General features: G+C 37.0%; 1 protein-coding gene across 7 annotated transcripts in view; it reads right to left on the bottom strand.

Moving 5' to 3' along the window:
• Tut4 (terminal uridylyl transferase 4) overlaps positions 1-25,056 on the bottom strand; it is a 97,697-nt gene that overhangs the window by 12,246 nt on the left and 60,395 nt on the right. For all 7 annotated transcript variants that reach the window (XM_075946840.1, XM_075946839.1, XM_075946842.1 and 4 more), the window contains 8 exons: positions 19,655-19,712; positions 19,463-19,566; positions 14,961-15,050; positions 13,715-13,828; positions 2,535-2,612; positions 2,178-2,355; positions 1,896-1,943; positions 1,728-1,810 (listed from right to left, as the gene is read on the bottom strand). In XM_075946840.1, the coding sequence (XP_075802955.1) occupies positions 1,728-1,810; positions 1,896-1,943; positions 2,178-2,355; positions 2,535-2,612; positions 13,715-13,828; positions 14,961-15,050; positions 19,463-19,566; positions 19,655-19,712 (753 nt within the window). The remainder of the gene's footprint in view (positions 1-1,727; positions 1,811-1,895; positions 1,944-2,177; positions 2,356-2,534; positions 2,613-13,714; positions 13,829-14,960; positions 15,051-19,462; positions 19,567-19,654; positions 19,713-25,056) is intronic.

Here is a 25,056-nt window from a genome sequence, read left to right as displayed (position 1 = left end):
CCACTAGAGAGACCTTTTACCTCTACCTGTCCACAGACTGCATCTCCAAACTGCACTAAGCTCTTGTCTCCTCCCGCTTTATATTCCTCTCTCCACCCAGCCATATCCCTTTCTGTCTCCACCTTCGTAGTGCTCGGATTAAAGGCAAAGGACTCCCACATACTGGGACTACAGGTGTGAGCCAACAGGGCTTGGCTCTGTTTCTCTTTAGAGACAGGATCAATCTAGCGTAGCCAGGGTGGCCTTGAACTCACAGAGAGATCTGTGCCTCTGTCTCTTGGGTCCTGCGATTAGAGGTGTGTGTAGAGGCCTCTAGTAGCTTAGCTCTGCACTCTGAACTTCAGGCAAGCTTTATTTGTTCAAACATAAACAAAATATCACTATAAGGTAGGGAGAGAAAGCTGTCTCTACAGTTAAGAGCAATTGTTGCTCTTGCAGAAGACCCAAACTCACAAGAATTCACATCAAGCAGCTCACAACTATCTTCATCTCCAGCTGCAAGTAGATCAAATACTTCTGGGTACTCAGGTGCACATACCCAGGCACCAACCCAGACACATGCAAATAATTAAGTAATTAAAACACAAAATAAATCTCAAAAAACACTCAGAAATAAAAATAATACAATTTTGGTAATATGACTAACAAATATTCTGAATAACTAAAAGCTCTGAATTATAATTTATTAAAGTTTTTCCTCAACAAAGCTGTTTAAGATAGTATGGTACATGGAAGCAGGTAGCCAGAGGGCAGGGAGGGAATCTTTAGAAAATGAATAAAGAAGCCTAAAGTGTAAACATGGCTTAGAATGGACACAGAAATAAACTCAGGCAGACTTAAGAAGCCACAAGACTGAGACCTGTGAGTCATTGCCACACCCAAGTGCTGAGATTCTAGGCATCTTCTACTATGTATAGCTACAGTTCTATTTTCTCACAACAACAAAATCCTTTCTCATTTTATCAGTTGCTTAAGGCAGAAACAGGCATCACCCATCATTCTGTTCTTCTTTATCCATCACTTCCAACTAATCAATCACACAGTGGTCATTCTATTCCTGAATAATCTTTAAAGTGAACTGATTTTCAGATCTGCAAAACTCAAATACTTTAAGGAGTTTAGGAGGTGGCCAAAGATGAAATGTAATATAAGAATTTACATAATGAAAAATCAAAATTTTGCAAATATTTATAAACTTAAATTCAAAATTACAGTAATGAATATAATTTATACAATTTAAGTTCACTAATTTAAGAAAAACATAATTTTTTTGAGTGTGTATGTGAAGAAAATAATTCAATTAATTAAAATCCAAGGCAAATATTCATTTGTAATCCATTTCTATCGAGAACAAAAAGAAAGGAAAATAAAAGAACCAAGAAATAACAAAGTGGGACAAAGTACAGGACGATTTAGTGAATTTTGAGTAAACAAAATTTAAAATGCTTTAACAACAAAAAGACTTATTTATGTATGTATGATCACAATGCATATGCCTGGTGCCCACAGAGGCCAGAAGAGTGTGTAAGATCCCTTGGGACTATAGTTACAGAGAATCATCATACTTCGGGTCTGTCTTTTCTGGTTTTTTAGAATGAGGAAATATGCATCTGAGGTTTTGCTCCCTTTCACTTTGCCATCTGTAAAAACCTCAATGACAATGAAGTTCTATAAAAAAAGAAAGAAAGAAAAGAAAAGAATGAAAATTCCAAGTAACATAAACTTACAGCTTCTCTGCCAATGAGTGGATAAAAGGGAGTACCAAAAAGTTTCCTTCCATTGATAAACGCCTTCATAATAAAATTGGTCACTGTAAGGAAAGAAGATAATAAAAGATGCAGACTTTACTATGTAAGAACTATGTAAAATATATATTCTCTATATTTAAAACTTACTTTTTCTAGACACACCAGCACCAAGGTTATGATTCAAGTCAAAAGGATCTAGGAAAAAAACATCTGTGAATTAATTATAAGTACTATCCCATAAAGTGGATGCTGCAGCAATAGGAGTCTAACTCTATATATTTTCAAACTAGTCAAGCCAGTGAATTATTCTTTTAAAATTATTAAGTGACAGAAACAAGAGGCTTACTCTTTCATATCAGTTTTACTTGCTAATTTTTCTTGTGGTTCTTAAATTAACAAAAAGTATCAAAAATTAACAAAAATAATCACCTTCAATTGCAATGCATTTAGATGTCCACTGCTTTTCAAAAGTGGTCAACAGTTTTTTCTGCCGAATACTGATTACATACTCCTTGAAATCAAACTCTTCAGTATAAAAGCGAAGTAGTCCTAACCAAAGCTCTCCTAGTGATTCTGTGTTCTTTCCAAGAGAAGGTAAACGCTTTTTCTTCAGTTAAGGAAAAGGGGAGGAGGAGAAAGATGGAAGAAGAGAGCAAGGGGGAAAAAAAAACCAGAAATAGGTATATTATCAAAAATACAAAAATTAAAAACAAGTAAAATTATTAAACCATGCAAATCTTAATATCAGTATATCATTCTACAGTATAAAAATTAAGCAAAAATTACCAGTTCTTCTGTTTTATCAAAGAAGAAAGCATTCCATCCATCAACCATTCTCTGTGGAATCTGTTTTCCATCAAAGATCTGTATAAAAAATGTTATAATTAGATTTCAAGTTATCCAAGCCTTCATATCATTTTATTTATTTATTTATTTATTTATTTATTTATTTATTTATTTATTTATTTATTGCTTTTTTGAGGCAGGGTTTCTCTGTGGCTTTGGAGCCTGTCCTGGAACTAGCTCCGTAGACCAGGCTGGTCTCGAACTCACAGAGATCCACCTGCCTCTGCCTCCCGAGTGCTGGGATTAAAGGCGTGCGCCACCATCGCCCGGCCCTTCATATCATTTTAGAATTTACCTTCAGGAGACATTAATGAATTATTTCCCAAGGAAAAACACTAGGATGTGATTAACTTGATACCAAGTAATTAATTAATGAGACTATACCTAAAACCAAGCTGAGAAAGTATGTCTTAAGAATGTCAGACTCTCCAAACAAATAATATTGATACTACCTGTTTGGCCTATCTAAAGACATCCTGCCCATGATGAAGGAAGATCAAAGTAAAGAAAAAAAATGTGCTTGAATAAAGGATTTTATATATATATCTTATTATATACCCAAAGGAAATCAATATCACTGATCCCTAGTACATTTAATCAGTTACTAATATTATATAAGATAGAAACATGCTTAGGTATCAGATTACGTTCAATGGAAAATTAGATAGCATTCCCTGACATCTTTATAAACAAATTATGAATTCTTATTAGGTTGCACAGTCTGGCCTCAAACTTGAAATCCTCCTGCCTCAGCCACCAGAGCAGCTGAAAATGTGTCACTATGTCTGACTAAGAAATACTATTTTCTAAGAAAAAAAGATCCACCAAAAAGTGATCATTTTAGATATTCCACAAGTAATTTTGTGATTTGCTTTTCTTTTTCTGAGACAGGGTTCAGGCTAGTCTCTAATCTGTTATGTAGCCAGGGATAACATTGAACTTCTGATCTTCTTGCCTCTAGCTTCTGAGTATTGAGATTATAGACATATGGCAAAATGGCTAGTTTATACAATACCAGGGATCAAACCTAGGGCTTTATGTATGCTACACAAGCATGCTACCAACTCTACTACACATCTAGCCCCTGTGACTTGCTTTTCTAAAAGAGGTTTAATACAATGACTCAATAAAATAGAAAGATAAACAATACTGCTTCAAAGTTAGCAAAATTATTTTCTAGTATCAGGTGTATATATAATCAGGTCAAGATAATTCCCAGTAAAGATAAAAGATTTCATTAACTACACAAGTAGTTTATAAATTGACTTTTTAAAAAAGCATTTATTTTGCATTTACTAACATGGATACGTGTGTGTGCACAAGTGAGTGCAGGTGCCCAAGGAAGCTGAAGGCATCAGATCTCCTGTAGCTGAAGTTACAGGAGGTTGTAAAAGCTGCCCAAAAAGGGGTACTCAGAAATGAATTTGGGTCCTCTGCAAGAGCAGTAAAAGCAATCTTAACTGCTTAGGCCATTTTTACAATCCCCAAATTTACTTAGATTTTTTAAGTTTATTTTATTCTAGGTGTGTGTCTTGGTTATATGTGTCTGTCCACCATATATTTGCCAGGTATACAAGAGGACCAGAAGGACGTCTGACCACTCTCTCTTGGAACTGGAGTTATAGGCGGTTGTTAATTGCCATATAGGTGATGGAAATTGAACCCAGGTTCTCTGGAAGAGGAACTAGACCTCTTAACTACTGAGTCATATTTCCACACCCTCCCCCCAAATTTTACTTAAAAAATAATTACATTTATCTATTGTGCATGTGTTTGCACACATGCAAAAGCACATGGCATGACACACATCACATAGGTGGTCAGAAGACAACTTGCTCTTAGAGGTTAGTTCTCTTCCACCACACAGAGTTCCAGAGATAGAACTCAGGTCGTCAGGGTTGAGGACAAGGGTCTTTATCTGCTAAGACATCCTGTCGGGCTCCCTAAAATGCAACCTTCTTAAAAACTGACATGTGGGGCTGGAGAGATGGCTCAGTGGTTAAGAGCATTGCGTGCTCTTCCAAAGGACCCGAGTTCAATTCCCAGCAACCACATGGTGGCTTACAACAATCTGTAATGAGGTCTGGTGTCCTCTTCTGGTCTACAGAATATATGCAAACAGAATAGTGTGTCCATAATAAATAAATAAATATTAAAAAAAACTGACACATGAAACAAATAAAAAGTAGAAGTGTCTTACTAATTTTAATTTTAATACTTATTGTTTTTATTTGTTTATGTATGTACTGTGTTGTTGGGTTGTTTTTTTTTTCACACAGGGTCTGCCTATGTAGCTCTGTATGACCTACAACTCACTATTTAGAACAGGTTGTACTTGAATTCAGAGATCTGCTTTGCCATCCTCTGCCTTCTACTGCTGGGATTTAAAGTGTGTGCTACTACCCCTGCCGTCAGCCAAAGGGCAGAACTGTTTTAAACATAACACAGCTTTTCTTTTCACGTCTTCACCTCTCCCACCATACACACAGTAATGAGTCCAAAATATAATGAAGCAGAACAGTGTTTCAAATCACTTGATTAGTTAATCCTTGTGGCCCTTAGCAAGTGGTTTGCCCTATATCTGGCCTCTCAGATTTCATTCTCATGTTTAAATTCTTTATGGTCAAAGAGTTATAGCCAATGTGTAAAGCACAAAACCTCATTAAATCAAAGCTTACTATATACAAATTGTTGACTGAATACATTCTCTATATTAAATGTAAAGTTTACAAAGATTAAGCTAAATAAGCAGCTTCGGAATATTTAATCTATAATTTAGACAAATACTGTCACCCAAAATTGTTTAGTGTATGTTCTGGTATTTCATAAAACGAAAGAAAGCAAAGACTTGGGGACTGGAGATAAGGCTCAGTTGGTGAAGCACTTGCCTCTCAGAACCCACATAAAAAGCAGGGCATGATAACCTGTTACCCTAGTGAGGGAATGACAGGATGCAGATACGACAGTGAGTCTGCAGTTGGAACTGTAGACAAGTGGTAGAGTATTTGCCCAACAAGTGCAATGCACTGTTCATGCTCTCGAAAAAGTGAAAGATTAAGAGGCTGAAGTATAAATTCTATCATTAAAGATTTAGATGTTAGGGTTAGGGATATAGTTCAATGGTTGGTATAGCTTGCTTAGGATGTAGAAGACCCAAGTTCAATCCCAAGTACCAAAAAAATCAAAATCATACTTGCTTAAGAAACTTGAACATTCCCATGTCTACTGTCATATTATAATAGTTATGATCTAAGGCTTAAATATTTGGCTCAGTGGCATTAAGTACATTCACAGTTCTGAGTTATCAGCCATTTAGTCTTTTTTCCTTTGTTGTAAAACAATTCTGTATGTGTTAAATTGTTATTTTCCATGCATTCCCTTTCCCAGCTGCTGGCAACTACCATCCACCATTCTACTTTGTGTACTTGTGAGTTTGATTATTCTAAGTACCTAATTGGAATCAAATACTATGTCTCTTTATTAACTGGCTTACCTCATTTGGCATAATGTCCTCAAGGTTCTTTGATTAAATTTAATTTTCCAGTTGATATAGTTTAAGAAAGCATAAATTTTCATGTAATCAACTAAGAACAATACTCCTAAATCTCTTTACTGTTAATTTTTATGTAAAGAATTTTCTTGGACTTACGATTTGCTGGAACAGAAAAAAAAACTCTGCTTAAGAACGTTCCTTTTAACCTGAATGTATTATTGATCAACAACAATAACAACAACAAAAATCCTCCAAGGGTTAGGAACTCAGTTTGGTGGTAGAGTCCAAGGTTGCCTAGAGGTTCAGTCCTCAGTACTAACGAAATTAATCACCAATTCAAGAGCCAAAACATAGTTTAGTGTTATACCTGAAACCCCAACTAATCAGGAGACAGTGGCAGAATAATACCAAATGTCAGACCAGCCTAAGCAATTTATCAAAACTGTTTAAGATATAATCTATAATGAAATATAAAAATTATAAATACATAAAATTTCTAACAATATAAGGGAACTTGGGATAAAGTTCATTTGTACAGCACTTGCTTAGCATGAATAAGGCTCTGGGATCAATAAACAGTACCACAATCAAATCCCAGACTAAACCTTAATAACCAGCTACTTAAAGTTAGATTTAATTGCAAATGAAGCCAGAGGTAAGTAATGTTATTAAATATATCCATTACATAAAAAAAAAAGATTCATGCCACTGGCCCACACTTAAATAATACCAGAAACCAGATGACAACCAGAAAAGGATAGAAGCAAAAATGTACATATCAGTCTCAATCTACAATCAGAGCTCATCATACTGGGTTCATTGATTGCATGTCATTTTAAAATTATAGCCTGTTAACCAAATAATGGGGTATTCTTTTTCAGCAGTATATATGCTAAGACTGAAACGACACAGAGATCAGCATGAACTATGCATGCGAATGACAGCATATTCACCAAACAGTCTATATTTTTAAGAGGCCATGAATCTGGAAGGGAGAAAGAACGGTACATGGGAGGTTGTGGAGGGAGAAAAAGGAAGAGGGAAATGATGTAATTATATTATAATCTCAAAAACTAGAAGATATATTTTCAAAACAATGTAAAAATTTATTTGAGGTGAATAAAAAAATTCTATTATATTTTCCCAACAGTAACAATAATTTTGGTAATGATAATAATCACAAAAAAAGAATGGTAAAAGAATAATTAAAACAACCATCACTATGAACACCTACTTTTATATTTATTGTTAAAAGGCATTCAATTTCTCGATTTTATTTATTATGTTGCATGAGACAGGTTCTCGCTATGTAGCCTTGGTTGGCGTGGAGTTTCCTATGTAGACCAGAATAGCCTGAAACTCACAGACATCCCCTGACTCTGCTATCTTGAGAACTGGAATTAAAGGCTGAGTGCATGCCAAGTTGCTTTTGTTTTGTGACTTTTGAGAAAAAGCATTACTATGTGGCCAGGTTAGTTAGTTTGGAACCGCCTTCTCCTGCTCATTAAAGACATGCACCTACTCATGCACTACTTCAGTGTGTGCTATACAAGACAACACTAGGAAAGTTTTATCATTATATTTTGTTTAATTTTGTCTGTTAAGACAGGATCTTCTTCCAGGCGGTGGTGCATGCCTTTAATACCAGCATTTAGGAGGCAGAGGCAGGAGGATCTCTGTGAGCTCAAGGCCAGCCCAGTCTATAAAAGCTAGTTCCAGGACAGGCTCCAAAGCTACACAAAGAAACCCTGTAGACCACCAGGCTGGCCTCGAACTCACAGAGATTAACCTACCTCTGTCTCCTGAGTACTGGGCTTAAAGGCGTGGGTCACCATTGCCTGGTTGAGGATTATTTCAAAAAAAAGAAAGAAAAAAGAAAGAAAAGAAAAAATTCTGAATTTCCCCATGTGGCTCCAGACAAGACAGGTAAATAAAATATTTTTCTGGAATGATAGTGGTAAAATAAGAACCTGGATGCTCACCCTCTGTGGCCCATTAACCTGCTCTCCAGCTTCAAGGTAGCAAAGTTCCATGACTGAAGAAGGTAAGGGAAATGAGACTGAAGGCCAAAAACTCAAACCTCAAAATTAACTAGCAGCATTTGGTTAAAAAAGACAGAACAAAAAAATTTAAAATAAAAGCTACAATCATCACCATCAATGAGTGAGAAAAAAAAATCCAGGAACATAAATTAATGTAAAAACAAAATACGCAACCACAACTCTAGATCCCATGAATAATAAAAGGCAATACTATCAACTCTCTATTCCCAGACATAATAATCTAATTTCTTTCCGATTTTTGGTTGTTTTCTTTTCTTGCTTACTTAGTTTCATGGTAGTCCAACCTACTCTCAAACTCGGTATATAGCCCAGAATGACATTAAACTTCTGATCCTTCTGCCTCCAACTCCCCAGGTTTTGGGCTTACAAGCACGCAACACATTTGATGGATGTGGTACTGTGGAAGCAAACACTGGACTTCATGCATATTAGGCAAGCACTCTACCAAATAAGCTAAATCCCTACAATGTATGTTTGTCTGTTTCTCTTTTAAGATAGGGTTTCACTGTAGTACAGGCTGGCATTGATGTCACAGTAATCTTCGTCCCTTAGCCTCCCAAAGTGCTTCAATTACAAGCATGAGACACACTCAATTAGATAATTTCTTAAAAGATACATTTCTGTCAAAATGCACACAAGGAAAAACAATCTGAATAGGCATTTATCTGTTAAATTAAACCAATACCTAATAACATTCCAAAAAACATTCCAACAATATATCAAAATAATTCTAAATCAAGACCAAGTGAGATACATCCCAAATATTCAAAACTGGTTCAACATATAAAAATCAAACTAACCTATCACTAACAAATAAAAGTCATATTACTATATCAAGACTCAGAAAAAGTGTTTGTTTGATAGAACTCAAAACCTATTAACGAGAATGAAAGAAAAGCCAGACAGAGTAGCACACAACTATTTCCAAGTTTATGAGAAGTTTGGCCAACACAAAAATAAAACAAAACAAACAAACAAACAAAAAACCTATATCCTCAAAAGACCAAAATAGCTAGGCATGGTAGTATAGGACTACAATCCTGACATTCAAGAAGCAGAAACACAAGGATCATCAAGACCAGTCTGGTGTATATATCAAGTTCTAGGCCAACCAAGGGCTACATACAAAATCATAAACTTTAAACAAAATGAAACTAAAATCACTACAATAAAAACAAAAAAATCCCCCATAAATTAGGTGAGTAGGGAATTGTTTTAACTTGATATGGAAGAAAGTCTACCACAATCTACAGGCCTCTTTTCTCTTTGGGAGTGCTTAAGTTAGGCACTGGCATTGTGTGTGGTACCTCTGCATAGTAGTAAAATTTTCTGCTCTTCCTTGAAGTTAATTTGTATTTTTCGTTCCAGTCCTTGCCTGACCCTCATGCTTGCTTCCTTCCTTCCTGAATTCAGTCTTCCCCTTGTGATACATACTACTTGAAAAATTTTGCTAAAGACCATGGCTGGAAAGATGGTTCACTGATTAAAATGACTTGCTGCTCTTACAGAGGACCAAAGTTTGTTTCCAAGCACATCTTGGGAAACTTGAACACACATGGTATATACTCATATATGAACATTAAAAGGATACTGGTCAGACTTTACCATACACCATTCTACAGATCTAGGGATGACAGATAAGCATATGGAAAGATATGTAAGGAATGGGGAAATGCTGACTGAAACAATGAAACCACAGCACATCTAATAGAATGGCCAAAGTACAGAACAGAGGTATAACAGAAATTCTAGTAAGGGTGTGGAGCTCAGAGGCGCTTTCCCTCACTCTGGTGGAAATACAAAATGGTACAGCCACTCTGGAGCTCCACATTTTCACTTTAAAATTCTAAAAACTCACATGCATTGTTCAGCAATTCTGCTCAATAACATGTACCTGAAAGTCTTGAAAATAAACTGACAAAAAAAAAAAACAGTAATTAGGTCTTTTTGTCAGTTTGAAACAGGGTTTCATGTATTCCACACTATCCTCAAAGTCCGAATGTAGCAGAGAATAACTTCCTGTGCTCCCATCTCTAAAAGCTAGGATGACGGGCACCTCTAGGCCTCCTTCATTTGGGTTTGGGAATCAAGTTCAGCGTCTCATGTATGTTAGGCAAACACTTTACAAATACAACTACTTCCACAGCCTTGGTTTTTGTTGTTGTTGTTGTTTGATTTTGAGACAAGGTCTTGCTCTATAGCCAGAGCGGGCCTTAGACTTTTAATCTTTCTGCCTCAGCTCCCAACTGCTGGGATTACTAGAACACATCAAGCCAAATTCATTTATGTGGATCTTTATATCATCTGTATTATAATTGTCAAAACTTGAGAGCAACTGCGATGTTTCTCAGTAGGTAACTGAATAAAGAAACTGACATACAAGTAAAGCAAATGAGGTATTTACTGATAAAAAGGCATGAAAATATAAATACATATTATTTAATTCGAATTTGTAAGGCCTTCTTCCCCATAGGCCATATGTATACTTTTAAAACATTTATTTATTTTTATTTTTATATGTATGGGTGTTTTGCCCACAACAATGTCTGTGTACCACCTGTGTGCCTGGTACCCAGAGAGACCAAAAGAGAACACCAGATCCCTGGGACAAAAATTGCAGATGGTTGTGAGCTGTCATGTGGGTGTTAGGAACTGAACCTAAGGGCTCTGCAAAGGTAGCCAGTACTCTTAAACTGCTTTGCCAAATCTCCAGCCCTCAGATAGTTAAGTGACAACTTCCTACAACTTAGAATCACCTCTGACAGAGAGCATGAGTGATGGATTGCCTAGATAAAGTTGGCCTGTACACATGACTGTGGAGGGCTGCCTTAGTTGTTAACTCATGTAGAAGGACCCTCCACATTGGGCAGCACCATTACCTAGATGCTGTGAGAGAAAAGACTATATCTATAACAGAGACAGCTACCAAAAAGAAAGCAGTGAGCATGGATGTATTGATTTCTCACTCTTGACTGTGGATGTGGCATAATCAACTATCTCAAGTTCCTGCTGTGTGACTTCCCTGAAATTATGAAACAAAGGGGAAACTATTTAAGCCAAATAAACCTTTTCCTCCCCTAAGCTACTTTTTTTTTGTCAGAATACTTTATCATAGTAAAGAAACGAAACTGGAACAATTTGTTAAAGGCTTGGTCATCCAGATGATGCTATGAAGATCTTATTAGGCTTTTTATGGCAAATTATTAGGTTATTGAGAATAGGTTCTACAAGTGGATTGTGAAACCCCAGTCTCAGTGTCTCTGTGTCCTGGCTCATTAATATGTACCATCTGCTCCAACACATACATGAAACATGATATGCTAAGAGAGAAAGGGACCAACTAACATTAAACAATATTCACTAGAATCGTAAGCCTAAATATACCATTTATTATAGGCTAACTGTCCTAGCCAACTATATTAATGTGAAACTGATTCATGCAATGAGTGAAAAAGAAGCCAAACAAAAAGGTTAGATACTGGGTATGAATGATTCTAACAATTTGATATTCTACACAAACACAAAATTATGGAGATACTAAAAAGATAAGTGATTACCAAGAGTTGGCAGGATGGAGGCTGACTAGACAAAGCAAATACAAGTTCAGAAAAAAAGTACTGTATAATAACAATGTGTACATAATTATCTATTCAAATTGATATGATATGCAACATAGAGTGTGACCCACAAACATAAACTATGGATTTAGCGTGACTGTGACATGCCACTGTAGATTTACAGCTTTAATAATGGAGGAGTGCCTGCCCAGGTAAGGTTATATAAGAAATCTCCACATATTCCTCTATTTTGCTGTGATCTTAAAATTACAAAAAAATACTGACTGTTTTGACTGGGAATATATCTCAGTGGTATAGTGCTCACCTATTACATATACATGAGGCTCTAGGCTTGATTCACAGCACCACAGACTTGTAAAACCAAGAACAAAGACATAAAATACCAAGTATAGTACTTAGTTAGAAATTTCTGCCTGGGGGGAAAAAATATTAAAAATTTTTATTTCCCTGGTACTGACCATAAAAAGGGAAAGAGGTACTGCTAAAACCACATGATTCATGAGACTATTTGAAAATTTAGGACTGGCAATCAGATATTTACAACACATGACTTTATATTTTGTCATTTTCTTCTTTGCCATCATATTATAATTTATGTGAGAACAGAATATGTGGTTTTTCTAGCCAGGCATAGTGGCACACACCTTTATTCCTAGCACTCAGGAGGAAAAGGCAAGCAGACCTCTGTGAATTTGAGGCCAGCCTGATCTACAAAGCAAGTTCTAAAACAGCCAGGGCTGTTAGACAGAGAAACCCTGTCTCAAAAAACAAAAATCAAAACGAAAGAATATGTGATTTTCCAAATGCTTCTGGTATTTTTCTCCTATCTCTAAACAGTTATACTTCTAAGAAGACAGAAGTACATCTTCTCTAATGCCCACAAATCCACTCTATGCCCAAAATGGAAAATTGAGAATTATTTTACACCTATTTCAGAGAACATAAACTGGCAACAGAAATTGGTACTGAGTCACCAATTTTTGGTGAATATGAACATAATAACCTCCTTTCAAAGTGCATTCTTATGTTTAGCTAATATGACTTTAGAAGAATGGAGGAAATTTTTTCTACTTTTCTTTCTGGTTTTTCCAGACAGGATTTCTTTGTGTAACCCTGTTACACAGGCTGTCCTGGAACTCGCTTTGTAGGACAGGCTGGTCTTAAACTGACAGAGATCCACCTGCCTCTGTCTCCCAAGTGCTGGTATTAAAGGCGTGAGCAGCTAGCGCCAATTTTCCTGCTTGTTCTTGACAAGACTTTTCAAGGCTGTCAAAATAGACACTGGAATACATAAGGCAGGAGGAAGAAGTAAAGTACTCTAGAGAGAAGAAACTTTATCTTTCCATGTGAGGGCCTAGAATATGAGTGAGTCTGTGGTGAGCTAAAGGAACTTAATACACATCTGCAGGGTTGTTTTTGTTTTTTTTTTTTTTGAGGGGGGTGGGTGGGAAGGGTTTCCCTGTGTTGCCCTGGTATTCAACTCTGTAGACTAGGTTGGCCTCAAACTCAGAGATTCACCTGCCTCTGCCTCCTGGGCGCTGGGATTAAAGGCTTGCACCACCAACAACCAGCTCATGTGCAAATATTCTAAGACTACAACATTTTAAACTATTATAAGATATTCAACAGTTCCAGTTACCTCACATTCCTCTGGTAGTCACTATGCTCCTTTAATAAAATTTCCCAACAGGCTCGCTATTTAATTATAGTATTAATTTTAAAAGAAAACTCAGAATATGCATGACAGAAAAATTTCTCATTATTTCATGAACTCAGCAAGTTCTGTTTAAATCCATGATTTGCTTGAAAACACCTGTAATACTTCGTTTTTAGACAAGTTATCACTCAATTGCTTAGGATGTCCTGAAACACACTATGCAAACCAGGCTGGCCTTGAACTCACAATAATCATATTTCTTTGGCCTCCCAAGTGTTGGAACTAAAGACCAATGTGCTCTGGGCTCTACAGTATTCTGGAAAACTAACCTCTTGTAGGACTGGGATAACTGGTGGCTTTCTTTGCTGCAGAAAGTACAGCACCATAAGGATATACGCATATGAAGATAAACTTCCCCGAGATGCATCTCCAATGTCACAGCGCTAGAAGATAGAATGATTACAAATAAAAATTAATAGTCTATTTCCACAAGCTATTGATGACTCTGATATACCATTCTGTTTTTATTTATCCATTCATTCATTCATTTTTGAAGCAAGGTAATCTCTCTATGTATGGAGTTGTGGCTGTCCTGGAACTCACTATGCAGATCAGGGCCTCGAATTCAGAGATTTACCTACCTCTGCCTCCTAAGCACTGGGATTAAAGGTGTGCATCTGATCATGCTTAGCAACTCTTTAAAAAATCAGTTTAATAAAGTGTTAGAAAAAACAGTTAGGCACTATGAAAATAAAAGAAGCAAAACAAATTTAATGACCTAGTATTTCCATTCCAAAAATTATCTTTAAAAATGTATATAATAACAAAAAATTTGATTTTAAAATTGGAATAGTTATAATAGCAAAACCTTAGGAAAAAATTAGTTTATCAGTAAAGTTTAGGATAAAAGTACTGGAGCTATCCACACAAACTAGTAGTAGTACCTACCACTTTTAAAAAGGTTAATTAAATTAAAAAAAAATAAGGGTTGGGAAAATGGCTTAGTGGAATAGAGCAATTGCTATGAAAAACAAGAGGGGCTGAGTTCAAATCCCCAATTTCCACATAAAAGCACAGAAGGGCTGGCTACATGTGTCTATGAGTCCAGCACTGAAAGGCAAAGACAGAAACATTCTGGGAGCTTGTGGGTCAGCTATCTTTTTTTAAAAATACCTCAGAGACCAGCCAGGCATAGTAGCACACACCTTTAATCCCAGAATTTAGGAAGCAGAGGCAGCAGGATCTCTGTGAGTTTGAAGCCAGCCTAGTCTACAGAGCAAATTCCAGGACAGCTAAGGCTACGTAGTAAGACCTTATAACATAAATAAATTTAAAGTAAATAAATTAAAATGTAATAAAAGCTCAGATATAACTCAGGAGATTAAAACAGAAAGACAATGTAAGCCAAATAACCAGAGCAAGACCCTATCTTAAAAGAGAATGAAGAAAAAAAAAAAGAAAACTATATAAATAAAATTGAGACAGTATTTTTCACAAGTTTAACACCAGTACGTTTTAATTTAGCTATCACAGTACTACATAACAAAACAGATGATTTAACTTCTGCATAAGTACCTTGGCAAACACTTTCATAGTATATCCCAAGTACTGTACTCTAGGATCAATAGCTGCATAAGTAGCTAGCATTCTTGTGTTGTGTTGAGCCTGAAAAAAAAATTACATATTTGAAATCATTTTTTAAAAAATATTTATTTATTATTCAATTATACAATATTCTGCCTGTGTGTATGCCTGCAGGCCAGAAGAAGGCACCAGACCCCATGACAGATGGTTGTGAGCCACCATGTGGTTGCTAGGAATTGAACTCAGAACCTTTGGAAGAGCAGGCAATACTCTTAACCTCTGAGCCATCTCTCCAGCCCCCATTTGAAATAATTTAATATATACTAATAAACTTACAAATCAGGTAAAAACATACAACATGCTGTAAATAGTATATTGTGATTTCAAAATGCCTAACAATTAGTCAAACAAATCAACCTCACTCTGAAATCAGTATCAAAGCTAAAATACTTTTTCCTTACACTGCTCAGAGTTGAGAATTTACACATACCAATAATTTGCCAACTTTTTTTTTTCTGAATAAAGAAAGGTGGGAGCCGCCTTTAATCCCAGCACTCGGGAGGCAGAGGCAGGCGGATCTCTGTGAGTTCGAGACCAGCCTGGTCTACTAGTTCCAGGACAGGCACCAAAGCTACAGAGAAACCCTGTCTCAAAAAACAAAACAAAAAAGAAAGAAAGAAGGAAGGAAGGAAGGAAGGAAGGAAGGAAGGAAGGAAGGAAGGAAGGAAGGAAGGAAGGAAGGAAGGAAGGGTGGGAATGCAGTGCCCCCACTATCAAAAATTATACCGTCAAGTTTCCCACATTTGCAGGGATCATCAGCATATCCAATGTAAACCACCTAAGCAATCAAGGTATTTTCCCAGCCAAGGAAGTCTATCTGTCAACTTTTCAAATTAGAAGTATAAACCAATAATAAACATACTAAGAAGACGATCACAGACATTCCCATTCACAATAGCCTCAAAGAAAATAAAGTCTCTAGAAACAAACCTAAACAAGGAGGTGAAAGATTTCTATAATGTAAACTTTAAATCACTGAAGAAAAAAATAAGACACTAGACATACCATACTCATGGACTGGTAGAATCAATGTTGTGAAAATAACTTTCTGCCAAAAATCATTACAGATTCAATGCAACTCAATAAAAAATCTCTACCTCATTCTTTACAGAAATAGAAAAAAACTATCTGAAAATTCATATGGAAACATTAAAGAGCCTGGAGAGCCAAAAAAAATCTGATCTTAAGATATAGTACATAGCCATAATAATAGAAACACTATGATACAGGCATATAAAAAGCCATGTAGACCAATGAAACAAAATTAAAGACCAAAACATGATATGCCAAACTACAGCCATCTAATATTTGACAAAAATGCCAAAACCATAAGTTGAAGAAAAGACAGCATCTTCAAAAAATGGTCCTGAGAAACTGGACGTCCACATCAAAAGAATGAAATTGTACCGGTATCTATCACCTTGCATAAAAACTCCAAAGACCTAAATCTGAATCCTGAAAACACTGCAACTACTACAAAAAACAAAGGTATACCTGTAGAAGAGGACTTTCTAAATTAAGAGTGCACTTGCACAGGAATGAGCCAACAATTAAGGACCTTATGTAACTAAAAAGTTTTGTATAGCTAAGAAACAATGGTGGCGTACACCTTTTATCACAGTGCTTGGGAGGCAGAACAGGCAGATCTCGGGGAGTTCCAGACCAGCCAGGTCTACAAAGTAAATTCCAGTTTAGCCAGAACTGTTACACAGAGAAAATCTGTCTTGAAAAAATAAACAAACAAACAAATATAAATAAAGAGAGACAAAAGAAACAATCAAGGAAAGAGGAAATCCACAGAATAGTAGAAAATCTTTGCCATCTGTAAATATGACAAAGGATTACTATTCAGAATATATAAAGAATTAAAAATACAGTTAAAGAAAAAAAACACCAAATAATTCATTCAAAACTGGGCTTAGGATCTGAACAAGGAGTTCTTTTTGCTTGTTTTGTTTCTTTTTTCCAAGGTAGGGTTTCTCTGTATAGCCCTGGCTGTCCTGGAACTTACTCTGTAGAACAGGTTTGCCTCAAACTCAAAAGATCCACCTGCCTCTGTCTCCTAGATTAAAGGTGTGCACCACCACACCCAATTTAGTAAATTCTTTTTAAAAATAAAAATGGCTGAGAAATATCTCCAAAAAATGTTCATCATCCCTACCAATTAGGATAGCACAAAACAAAACAACTTTGAGATTCCATCTTACCCCATAATAAAACAAGCAACAATAAATGCTGGAGAGGATGTGGTGAACCCTCATCATCTACTGGTGGGACTGCAAACTCCTATAGCTAGTCTGGAAATCAGTATGGAGAACTCTCAAAAAGCCACAAATAAACCCACCATGTGAGCCAGCTACACCTCTCTCTGGCATATGCCCAAAAGCCAACATCCCACTCTACAAATACTTGCTCAGCTATCTTAACAGCCGCTCTATTCATACTAGATGGGACATCAAAGTTACAAAAATGTATTTCAACTGATGGATGGGTAATGAGAATTTGGTACATATACTCTAGGGAATATAATTCAGCTGTAAAGAAAAATGAAATCATGGAATATGAAGGTAAATGGAAGGAACTGGGAAGAATAAAAATTTGGCATTGAGTGAAGTAACCCAGATCCACAAAGATAAACACATGATATTCTCTCCCATCTAGGGTTTCCTAGGTTCAGATCTTCAGATGTGAGTATATAACCTGAAGTAACTAAAGAAGCCAGAAAAGTTAAAAGTAAAATAAGAAAGAAAGAAAGAAAGAAACAAACAAACAAACAAACCAACCAACCAACCAACCAACCAACCATGGGGAAGAAAAGAAGAGCAATAGAGAAGAATAACAGTACAAGAGATTTTAGAAAAAATGGGCAGAGGCATTTTAATTACATAAGGGGAGGAGGATTAATTCAGAGGGAGGAGAGTAAACTAACATAAAGTCATAAGGAATCATGTTATTATTTATCTATCTAAAATTATATTTAATAATACATCTAAATATATAGTTAAGTAAAATTTCCCCATCTGGGCTGACAATGCTCCCCTCAAAAGCCACAGACTTAACAAGAAAACATACATCAGGCATGAAAAGTTCCTTATTGAGTTGCTGGTCAGGGTTATCTAAGAGACTTCCAAAATATAGGCTATAATGGTTGCCCTTGGTTGCCTCCCAGAAGTTTGCAGTAACTTCCTATTGCTTAAGACATCATGTTGTGTCACGCACGGGTGGGGGTAAGGGGTTGGGAAGGTTGGCACACACCTTTAATCCCAGCACTCAGGAGGCAGGCAGATCTCTGTGAGTTCCTGGCCAGCCTGGTTTATAAATCGAGTTCCAGGACAGACAGGACTGTTAAACAGAGAAACCCCGTCTCAAAAAAAAAAAAAAAACAAACAAACAAATTCTTCTGATACAGGACCTAAAAGAGCCAATCTAGTTCAGTCCAAAAGCCTTCTCACTGAGGACTAGCTTTTATACCAGAAGATCCCATGCAAGTTTCCAAGAGAGGGAAGTAACCAATATTCCTATTCAGCTATGGTGCCTACAAGCTAAAGCAAAGATAAGCATGGTACCATATCAAAGGTGCAACAGTGGTGCACATGTCTTAATTACCTTGGCAGTAACCAATATCTTTTTAATTAGACTTAAGGCCAACTCAATAAGAGGGAAATCATGCCTGGTACTGGAACTTTATCAACTACCAGGGTCCAGTGAATTCATGGATCTACACTCTATACATATTTATCTTTCTACCTGGAGAAGCTATGTCTCTGTGTAACAGATAGAGATCATTACAGAAAAGCAACAACTGTCAAATGCAAAAAAACAATTGACCATGTGAAAGAAGCCCAGCCCTCACTGATCCATCTAAAATTCAACTCTTGAACCTAAGGCTCAGAAAACATAACAGAAGAAGAGGCAGGAAAATTTTAAGGGTCACAGAAGAGGACATTTGCTAGAAATTTCAGAGACATGAAACCCATGAAGTCTCAATAACATGGCTGTCTAAACAAGACCTGAACAAGAACTACACCTTAAAATGAAAGTGAAACTCATGGGACCTCAACCCTAGAAAAGAGACTAAGGGAAACTAAGGAAGGCTTAGAGCAAGAGAATAGTCTTCCTAGGAAAGAACACAAATTGGTTATCTAATACCAAGTGACCAGCTTTGAAATCATACACACACAAGTTAGTAACTTTATATGAACTGAACAGGTTGTAGTTATCTATGTGTTTAGGAATATACATACATAATACATATGTAAGACATACACACACAAAATTAAAAAAATAGATGCCAACAAACTGTGGAAAGAACACAAAGATGCATAGGAAGGGTGGAAGGAAAGGGATGTAGTTATATTTTAATATTATATATATATATATATAAAATTTAAAAAAAAACACAATTAAAGCTGGGCCCATAAAGAAAATCTTACCAATGTGTTATACAGACTGATATCACCTTCTAGTCCACTTCGTCTGTGTTCAAATTTTACAATAGGCACTTTGGCAGTAGTTATAGGCAGAATGTTTCTTAAACCTGAGGGTGAGGGAGCAAAATCTTCAGCAAGTTAAATACATTTATAATGCTAAAGAGTACTTTTTTTCAAAAAGATATAAAATTTTACCTGGATGCCTCTTAAGAATTTTGGCCAAATTTTCAATTATTTCCTTACAGTTTAATTTCTGGAAAAAATAAATAAGAAAGTAGGGTTCAATTCTATCTACTGTAAATTCTGCTTTAACCAATGAGTATTTAATACTAGTACTTAATATTTCTAATCATAACGAGCTGTATAACCTTGTTAACTAAGTAACAATTCAAGAAACCCCATCATCAACATAAACCTGCAACCTGGTAGAATTGCCTTCCTAAAATGTATGCTATTAAGATCCCAAGGTTATTCACACAGACTGAAGTCTGAAAAGCATGAAGAGAGTAAAATAGTTTACAATATGTGAATCTGTTGTTTACAGAAAATTAACTATGATATACACTCTTTTGGTTTTGAATGGGTAAAGAATAAAACAGTAAGCATCAAAACAATGAGTGTTAGATCAGACCTATAATCCAGCAGAAACTACCAGAGAAGCCTGGGTAACAAAACAGCAAGACCCTTTGAACAAAAGGGTCCCAGACAGAACATTTAGTCAGTTTACTTACTGTTTCACTGTTTCAGTTCTGGTACTATATATTCAATAAACTCACTCATTTAAAAGTGAGTTTATTGAATATATAGTACCAGATATTGTAGATCATTATTTAAACTATAACGTATAAAAGTCTTTAAGATGCCATTTCTGCTAAAAGTTACACAATGAAATTAAAGATAGGTTTAGTGAGGGCAAATCACTTAATGATAAAAAACACAACACAGGCACCCAATTTAGACAAAGTCAGATTCAAATTTGAATTATTAACTATCTGCGTGATTGATCCTTAACATCCCCAAGCATCACATTAGTACTCTACAAAGTCAAAATAATCGTAAATTCCTGCCCTACAGAATTGCTGGAGAATTACATAAAACCTATTAACAAGCATGCAGCAGCAGGGAGGTGGTGGCACACATCTTTAATACAAGCACTCAGAAGGCAGAGGCAAGATCTCTGTGTGTTTGAGGCCAGCCTGGTCTTCAGAGAGTTCCAGGATACCCTGGGCTGCTACATAGAGAAACCCTGTCTAAGAAAATCAAAACCAAACAAACAAACACGCCCCCCCCCAAAAAAAACAAAAATCCTGCAAGTCTGATGCAAGAAACACACCTGAAATTTTTGAGCTATTTATTATTACTGCTATTATGTGTTTTGTGGATTTAGTTTTGCTTGTTTGTTTCTTTTGGTTTTTGAGACAGGTTCTCACTGTGTAGCCCTGGCTGGCCTGGAACTCAGAGCTGGGAATAAAGGCATGAGCCCTTGGGCCTGGTTTCTATTATTATTATGTTGATGATGTACATAAACATATTTCTATTACTACAGCACCAATTTCCTCAAGGAAATTTATCCCTCTGCAAATTTGAACGGTATTTTTTAAGAAGCAGAGACAGTAAAATATAGCAATGAAAACGCAAATAGTAAACAGAATAATAGCTTTATAAATTAACTGTATTAAGTTAAAAAGCATTAAAAAATCAATCCTAACTATCATCATAAAATCACTTTTGTATAATTCAACTTATATTCTTTCATTACAAGAAAAAAAGAGTCTATGCAGGTAAATCTGGATATTTCAATAGAATTATCCGTTACTAATTCACATACACTAAAAAGAAAAGGTAACTGTTCTTTACTGTGTAAAATATATAATTATGACAACCTTTTAAAGAGTTAATATCTCATCTGGAATAAAGTATTTTGTTCTTTTTTTTGGTATTTTGTTCTTTTTAACTGTCTCAACTTCCCTACTTGTAATTCAAATCTAAATATTAAAGTTAATAAGGAAGTTATCTAAGTCTCTCTTCCCTATTTCATCAGTTTTTGCTCTTCAAATAGAGCAATCTCCTCTAACAGAGGTGAGAATTTAAATAAAGAGAGACAATATTTACAATTCTTCAGTTGGTTTCTTTTGAGGGGTGGGGTAAAAGGTTGCTCTGTGTAGACTTGGCTGGTGTGAAACTCACAGAGATCCAACGACCTCTTACCCAGAATGATGGGGTTAAGTTTCTTTATAAAACAAGGAAACATTGAGCTTGCAAAATGGTCATGAAAATTTGATGACCTGAGTTCAATCTCTTGAATCCACAGCAGAAAAGGAATTGACTGCCAGACCTCTGAACTCTACATATTTGTCATGACTCAGGCACAGGCACGCGCGCGCACACACACACTGATAATGACAAATAAAATTTTTAAAAAATTAAGATGACCAATTTTTTAGAGTCATAAAAAACCATGAACAAGATACCACCACCATCTTTACCCCAAGACTACGAATTTTAAAATCATCTTCTGGAAGAACTGCCTCAGGAACACAAGGCTACACAATTCTATTGAATTATTTCCTTTAAAAGACTTATTTTTTAATCATGTATATATGGGTATGGATGTGTGAGCACACACTCACACACACTACATGTGTGGGTGCTCAAGGAGGTTCAAGTCCTCCAATCCCCTGCAACTGGAGTTACAGGTGGCTTTTGAGCTGCCTGACTTGGGTGCTGAGAATCAAACTTGGTCCTTTGGATGAGTAAGTAATGTACACTTTTAACTGCTGAGCCGTTTCTCCAGCTTGTGAATTATTCTCCAACAGAAGATACAGTGATACCACTACAGATGACAAAAAGCTTGCCCTTGGGGCTGGAGAGATGGCTCAGTGGTTAAGAGCATTGCCTGCTCTTCCAAAGGTCATGAGTTCAATTCCCGGCAACCACATGGTGGCTCACAACCATCTGTAACGAGGTCTGCTGTCCTCTTCTGGTCTGCAAACACACACAGTTTGAATATTGTATACATAATAAATAAATATTAAAAAAAAAAAGCTTGCCCTTATTCCAATCTCACAAATAGTACCTGATTTTGAAAAATAAATACTAACAGCAAGACTGAGAATATGGCTCAGGTACAGAATGCTGGACTGACATATACAAGGCTCTGAGTTGGGTCTATTGGAATATTTGGAATTAAGAAGTTGAGAGTGTGAGCAGTTCTAGGTCAGACTGGGCTACATGATACGGTGTCATAATGTAGCATAGCATAGTATACATAACACAGTACATATAGCACAGCACAGAACAGCACAGCACAACATAAAAACAAAACTCAAAGAAATAGCTTGGTGCACTGGCAGTATTGTAGCCAATGAGCTTTATCTGAGACATGATTATTAATAAAAAATAGTCAGTAGATATATGGGTCAAACAACGATCTCTACTAGGGTCCACTCCCCTAACTCCTCCAACAATGGACTAAGGCACTTCTTCCCCACCAAGTCCCTTTCTTCACTAGAGCTTGGACACTCACTCATTCACATGACCAAAGTCTACAACACAAAGAAGAAATAAAGCATGATCACAATCCCAATGCTGAGACTGTACTGGGAAAAAACATCTCCTTATATGTCAAGGTTATTCAGAGAGCTTTCTACTTCTTTTTTTTTTTTTTCCGAGACAGGGTTTCTCTGTGGCTTTGGAGCCTGTCCTGGAACTAGCTCTGTAGACCAGGCTGGTCTCGAACTCACAGAGATCCGCCTACCTCTGCCTCCCGAGTGCTGGGATTAAAGGCGTGCGCCACCATAGCCCGGCTTCTTAAAGTAAAGGTTAGGTTCTACGTTACTATTAATACTATATTGCTGCATTATCAGCTAAAAAAAAAATAATAAGAGAGGCAGTGAGATATAATATGAAGAGCAGGAACCACACAGCCCTGGACACAAATGCTGGCTTCATCATGTACAAGGTGAGGTGAAGTTAAATAAATGAATGTCTTTTCTTTTTTTTGTGTGTGTGGGGGAGATATGTTTATTTATTTATTTACTTGTATGAAGGAAGTAGGAGCACTATGGCACATAGAGAGATCAGAGGACAATTTGTTGAAGCTAGTTCTCGCCTTCCAGGATCAAACTTAGGTTTTCAGGCTTGGAAACAAGCCTCTACTTACTGTATTATCTCTACAGCCCCCAATTTATCTTTCAAAGCTTCAGTCTCATTTTGAAAATGGTGTAATTAATATCTACCTCAAAATGGGTTAAGAATAAAAAAGGGTAAAGCATATATAAGTGGCACCCAAAGCAAAATTTCTAACCTTCAGTCATTGCAACATTGCTTCTATGTAAATAAGGTATCCCAAAATTATAATTAATTTTTAGAATATAATACATTTATAAATTGAACAACTACCTGCATTTTCTACTTGCAGAGTATATAACAGGGAGAGAGAGAGAAAACAAAGTAAGATTAATACTTACAACCAAATAGAAGTACCAGCTTCTCATTGGTTTGAATGAAAGATTCCAACTTATGGTAAGCTAACTTTTTCACCCAATTCATTACTAGACCCTTGAAAGTCTCAAAGACCTAGTTGTTATATTAAAACAGGATGAACATCCACGTCTGGGTCTGTGGTTCATGTTGTCAGAGGGCTCTGTGGATGCCCAGGGTCTAGTGCCCAAGGGCCACGCTGCCACAGGTGCTTGTGTTGCTCTGGGTGGGGCCACCAGGGCTGTGGTGGCATCCAAGCCTTAACTGCAGCAGAAGCCATGTCTGGTCCATGGTCCTGCTGCAACTGGGGTGTATGATGATACCCAGAGAAGGAATTAAACGAGATCATTGGAACCATGCTGTACTGAGCCAGCCCTGCCCTTCACCGGCCTGGGATGGCTGGCCCTGCCCCTTGATGGATACTGCAGTAGGCAAGCTGTCCTTACTCCTCAGGGGAGAGCTCCTTCTGCCTGCATGAGGGAAAGATGCACCTCACCTGGATAGCACACTAGAGCTGATCCTATGGTCCAGAACACAGGTAAGTGGATCCTGTGGGTGAGAGCAGGAGAGCTGATCTCCACCCCTCCCACAGTCTGCCAAGTAGTGGTATAGGTGAGAGAAAGATGCTTTCCCTGCTCACCCATTACCACCTGTAACAAGCTGAGAGAGGTCGCCCTGGGATCACAAGAGTGGGAGAGCTAGCCCTGACTGGCTACGGCACACAAGAGAAGCAGGCTCTGCTTCCCCCATTGGGCAGCACACTAGGGATGACCCTGTTGTCAGGGAAGCAGGTGAGTCAGACCTGAGGGCGTGAGAGCAACAGAACTAACTGACCTACGTGGCCCCCAACCATCTGCCATGTGGTAGCATGGTTGAGGGAATGATGCCCCCCCCCCCCGTCTCTTACTACCTGTGGCAGGCAAGAGAACTGGTCATAGGATCACGAGAGAGAATTAGCTGCAGCACAGAGGAAAGGGGTCCATGCACCTTGCCTTGGTAGTATACTGGAGCTGACCACTGGGGGTGGGAGACACAAACACAAAAGTGAGCCTACCCTAAAGGCATGAGAGCAGGAGAGTTAATCCTGCACAACCTATCCTTGTATTCAACCTACA

Source organism: Microtus pennsylvanicus, chromosome 13 (assembly GCF_037038515.1).
Source record: "Microtus pennsylvanicus isolate mMicPen1 chromosome 13, mMicPen1.hap1, whole genome shotgun sequence".
In the NCBI taxonomy this organism is placed as follows: Eukaryota; Metazoa; Chordata; class Mammalia; order Rodentia; family Cricetidae; genus Microtus; species Microtus pennsylvanicus.
The sequence above is the reverse complement of the archived record's forward strand: the minus strand, read 5'-3'. Positions and strand labels throughout refer to the sequence as shown.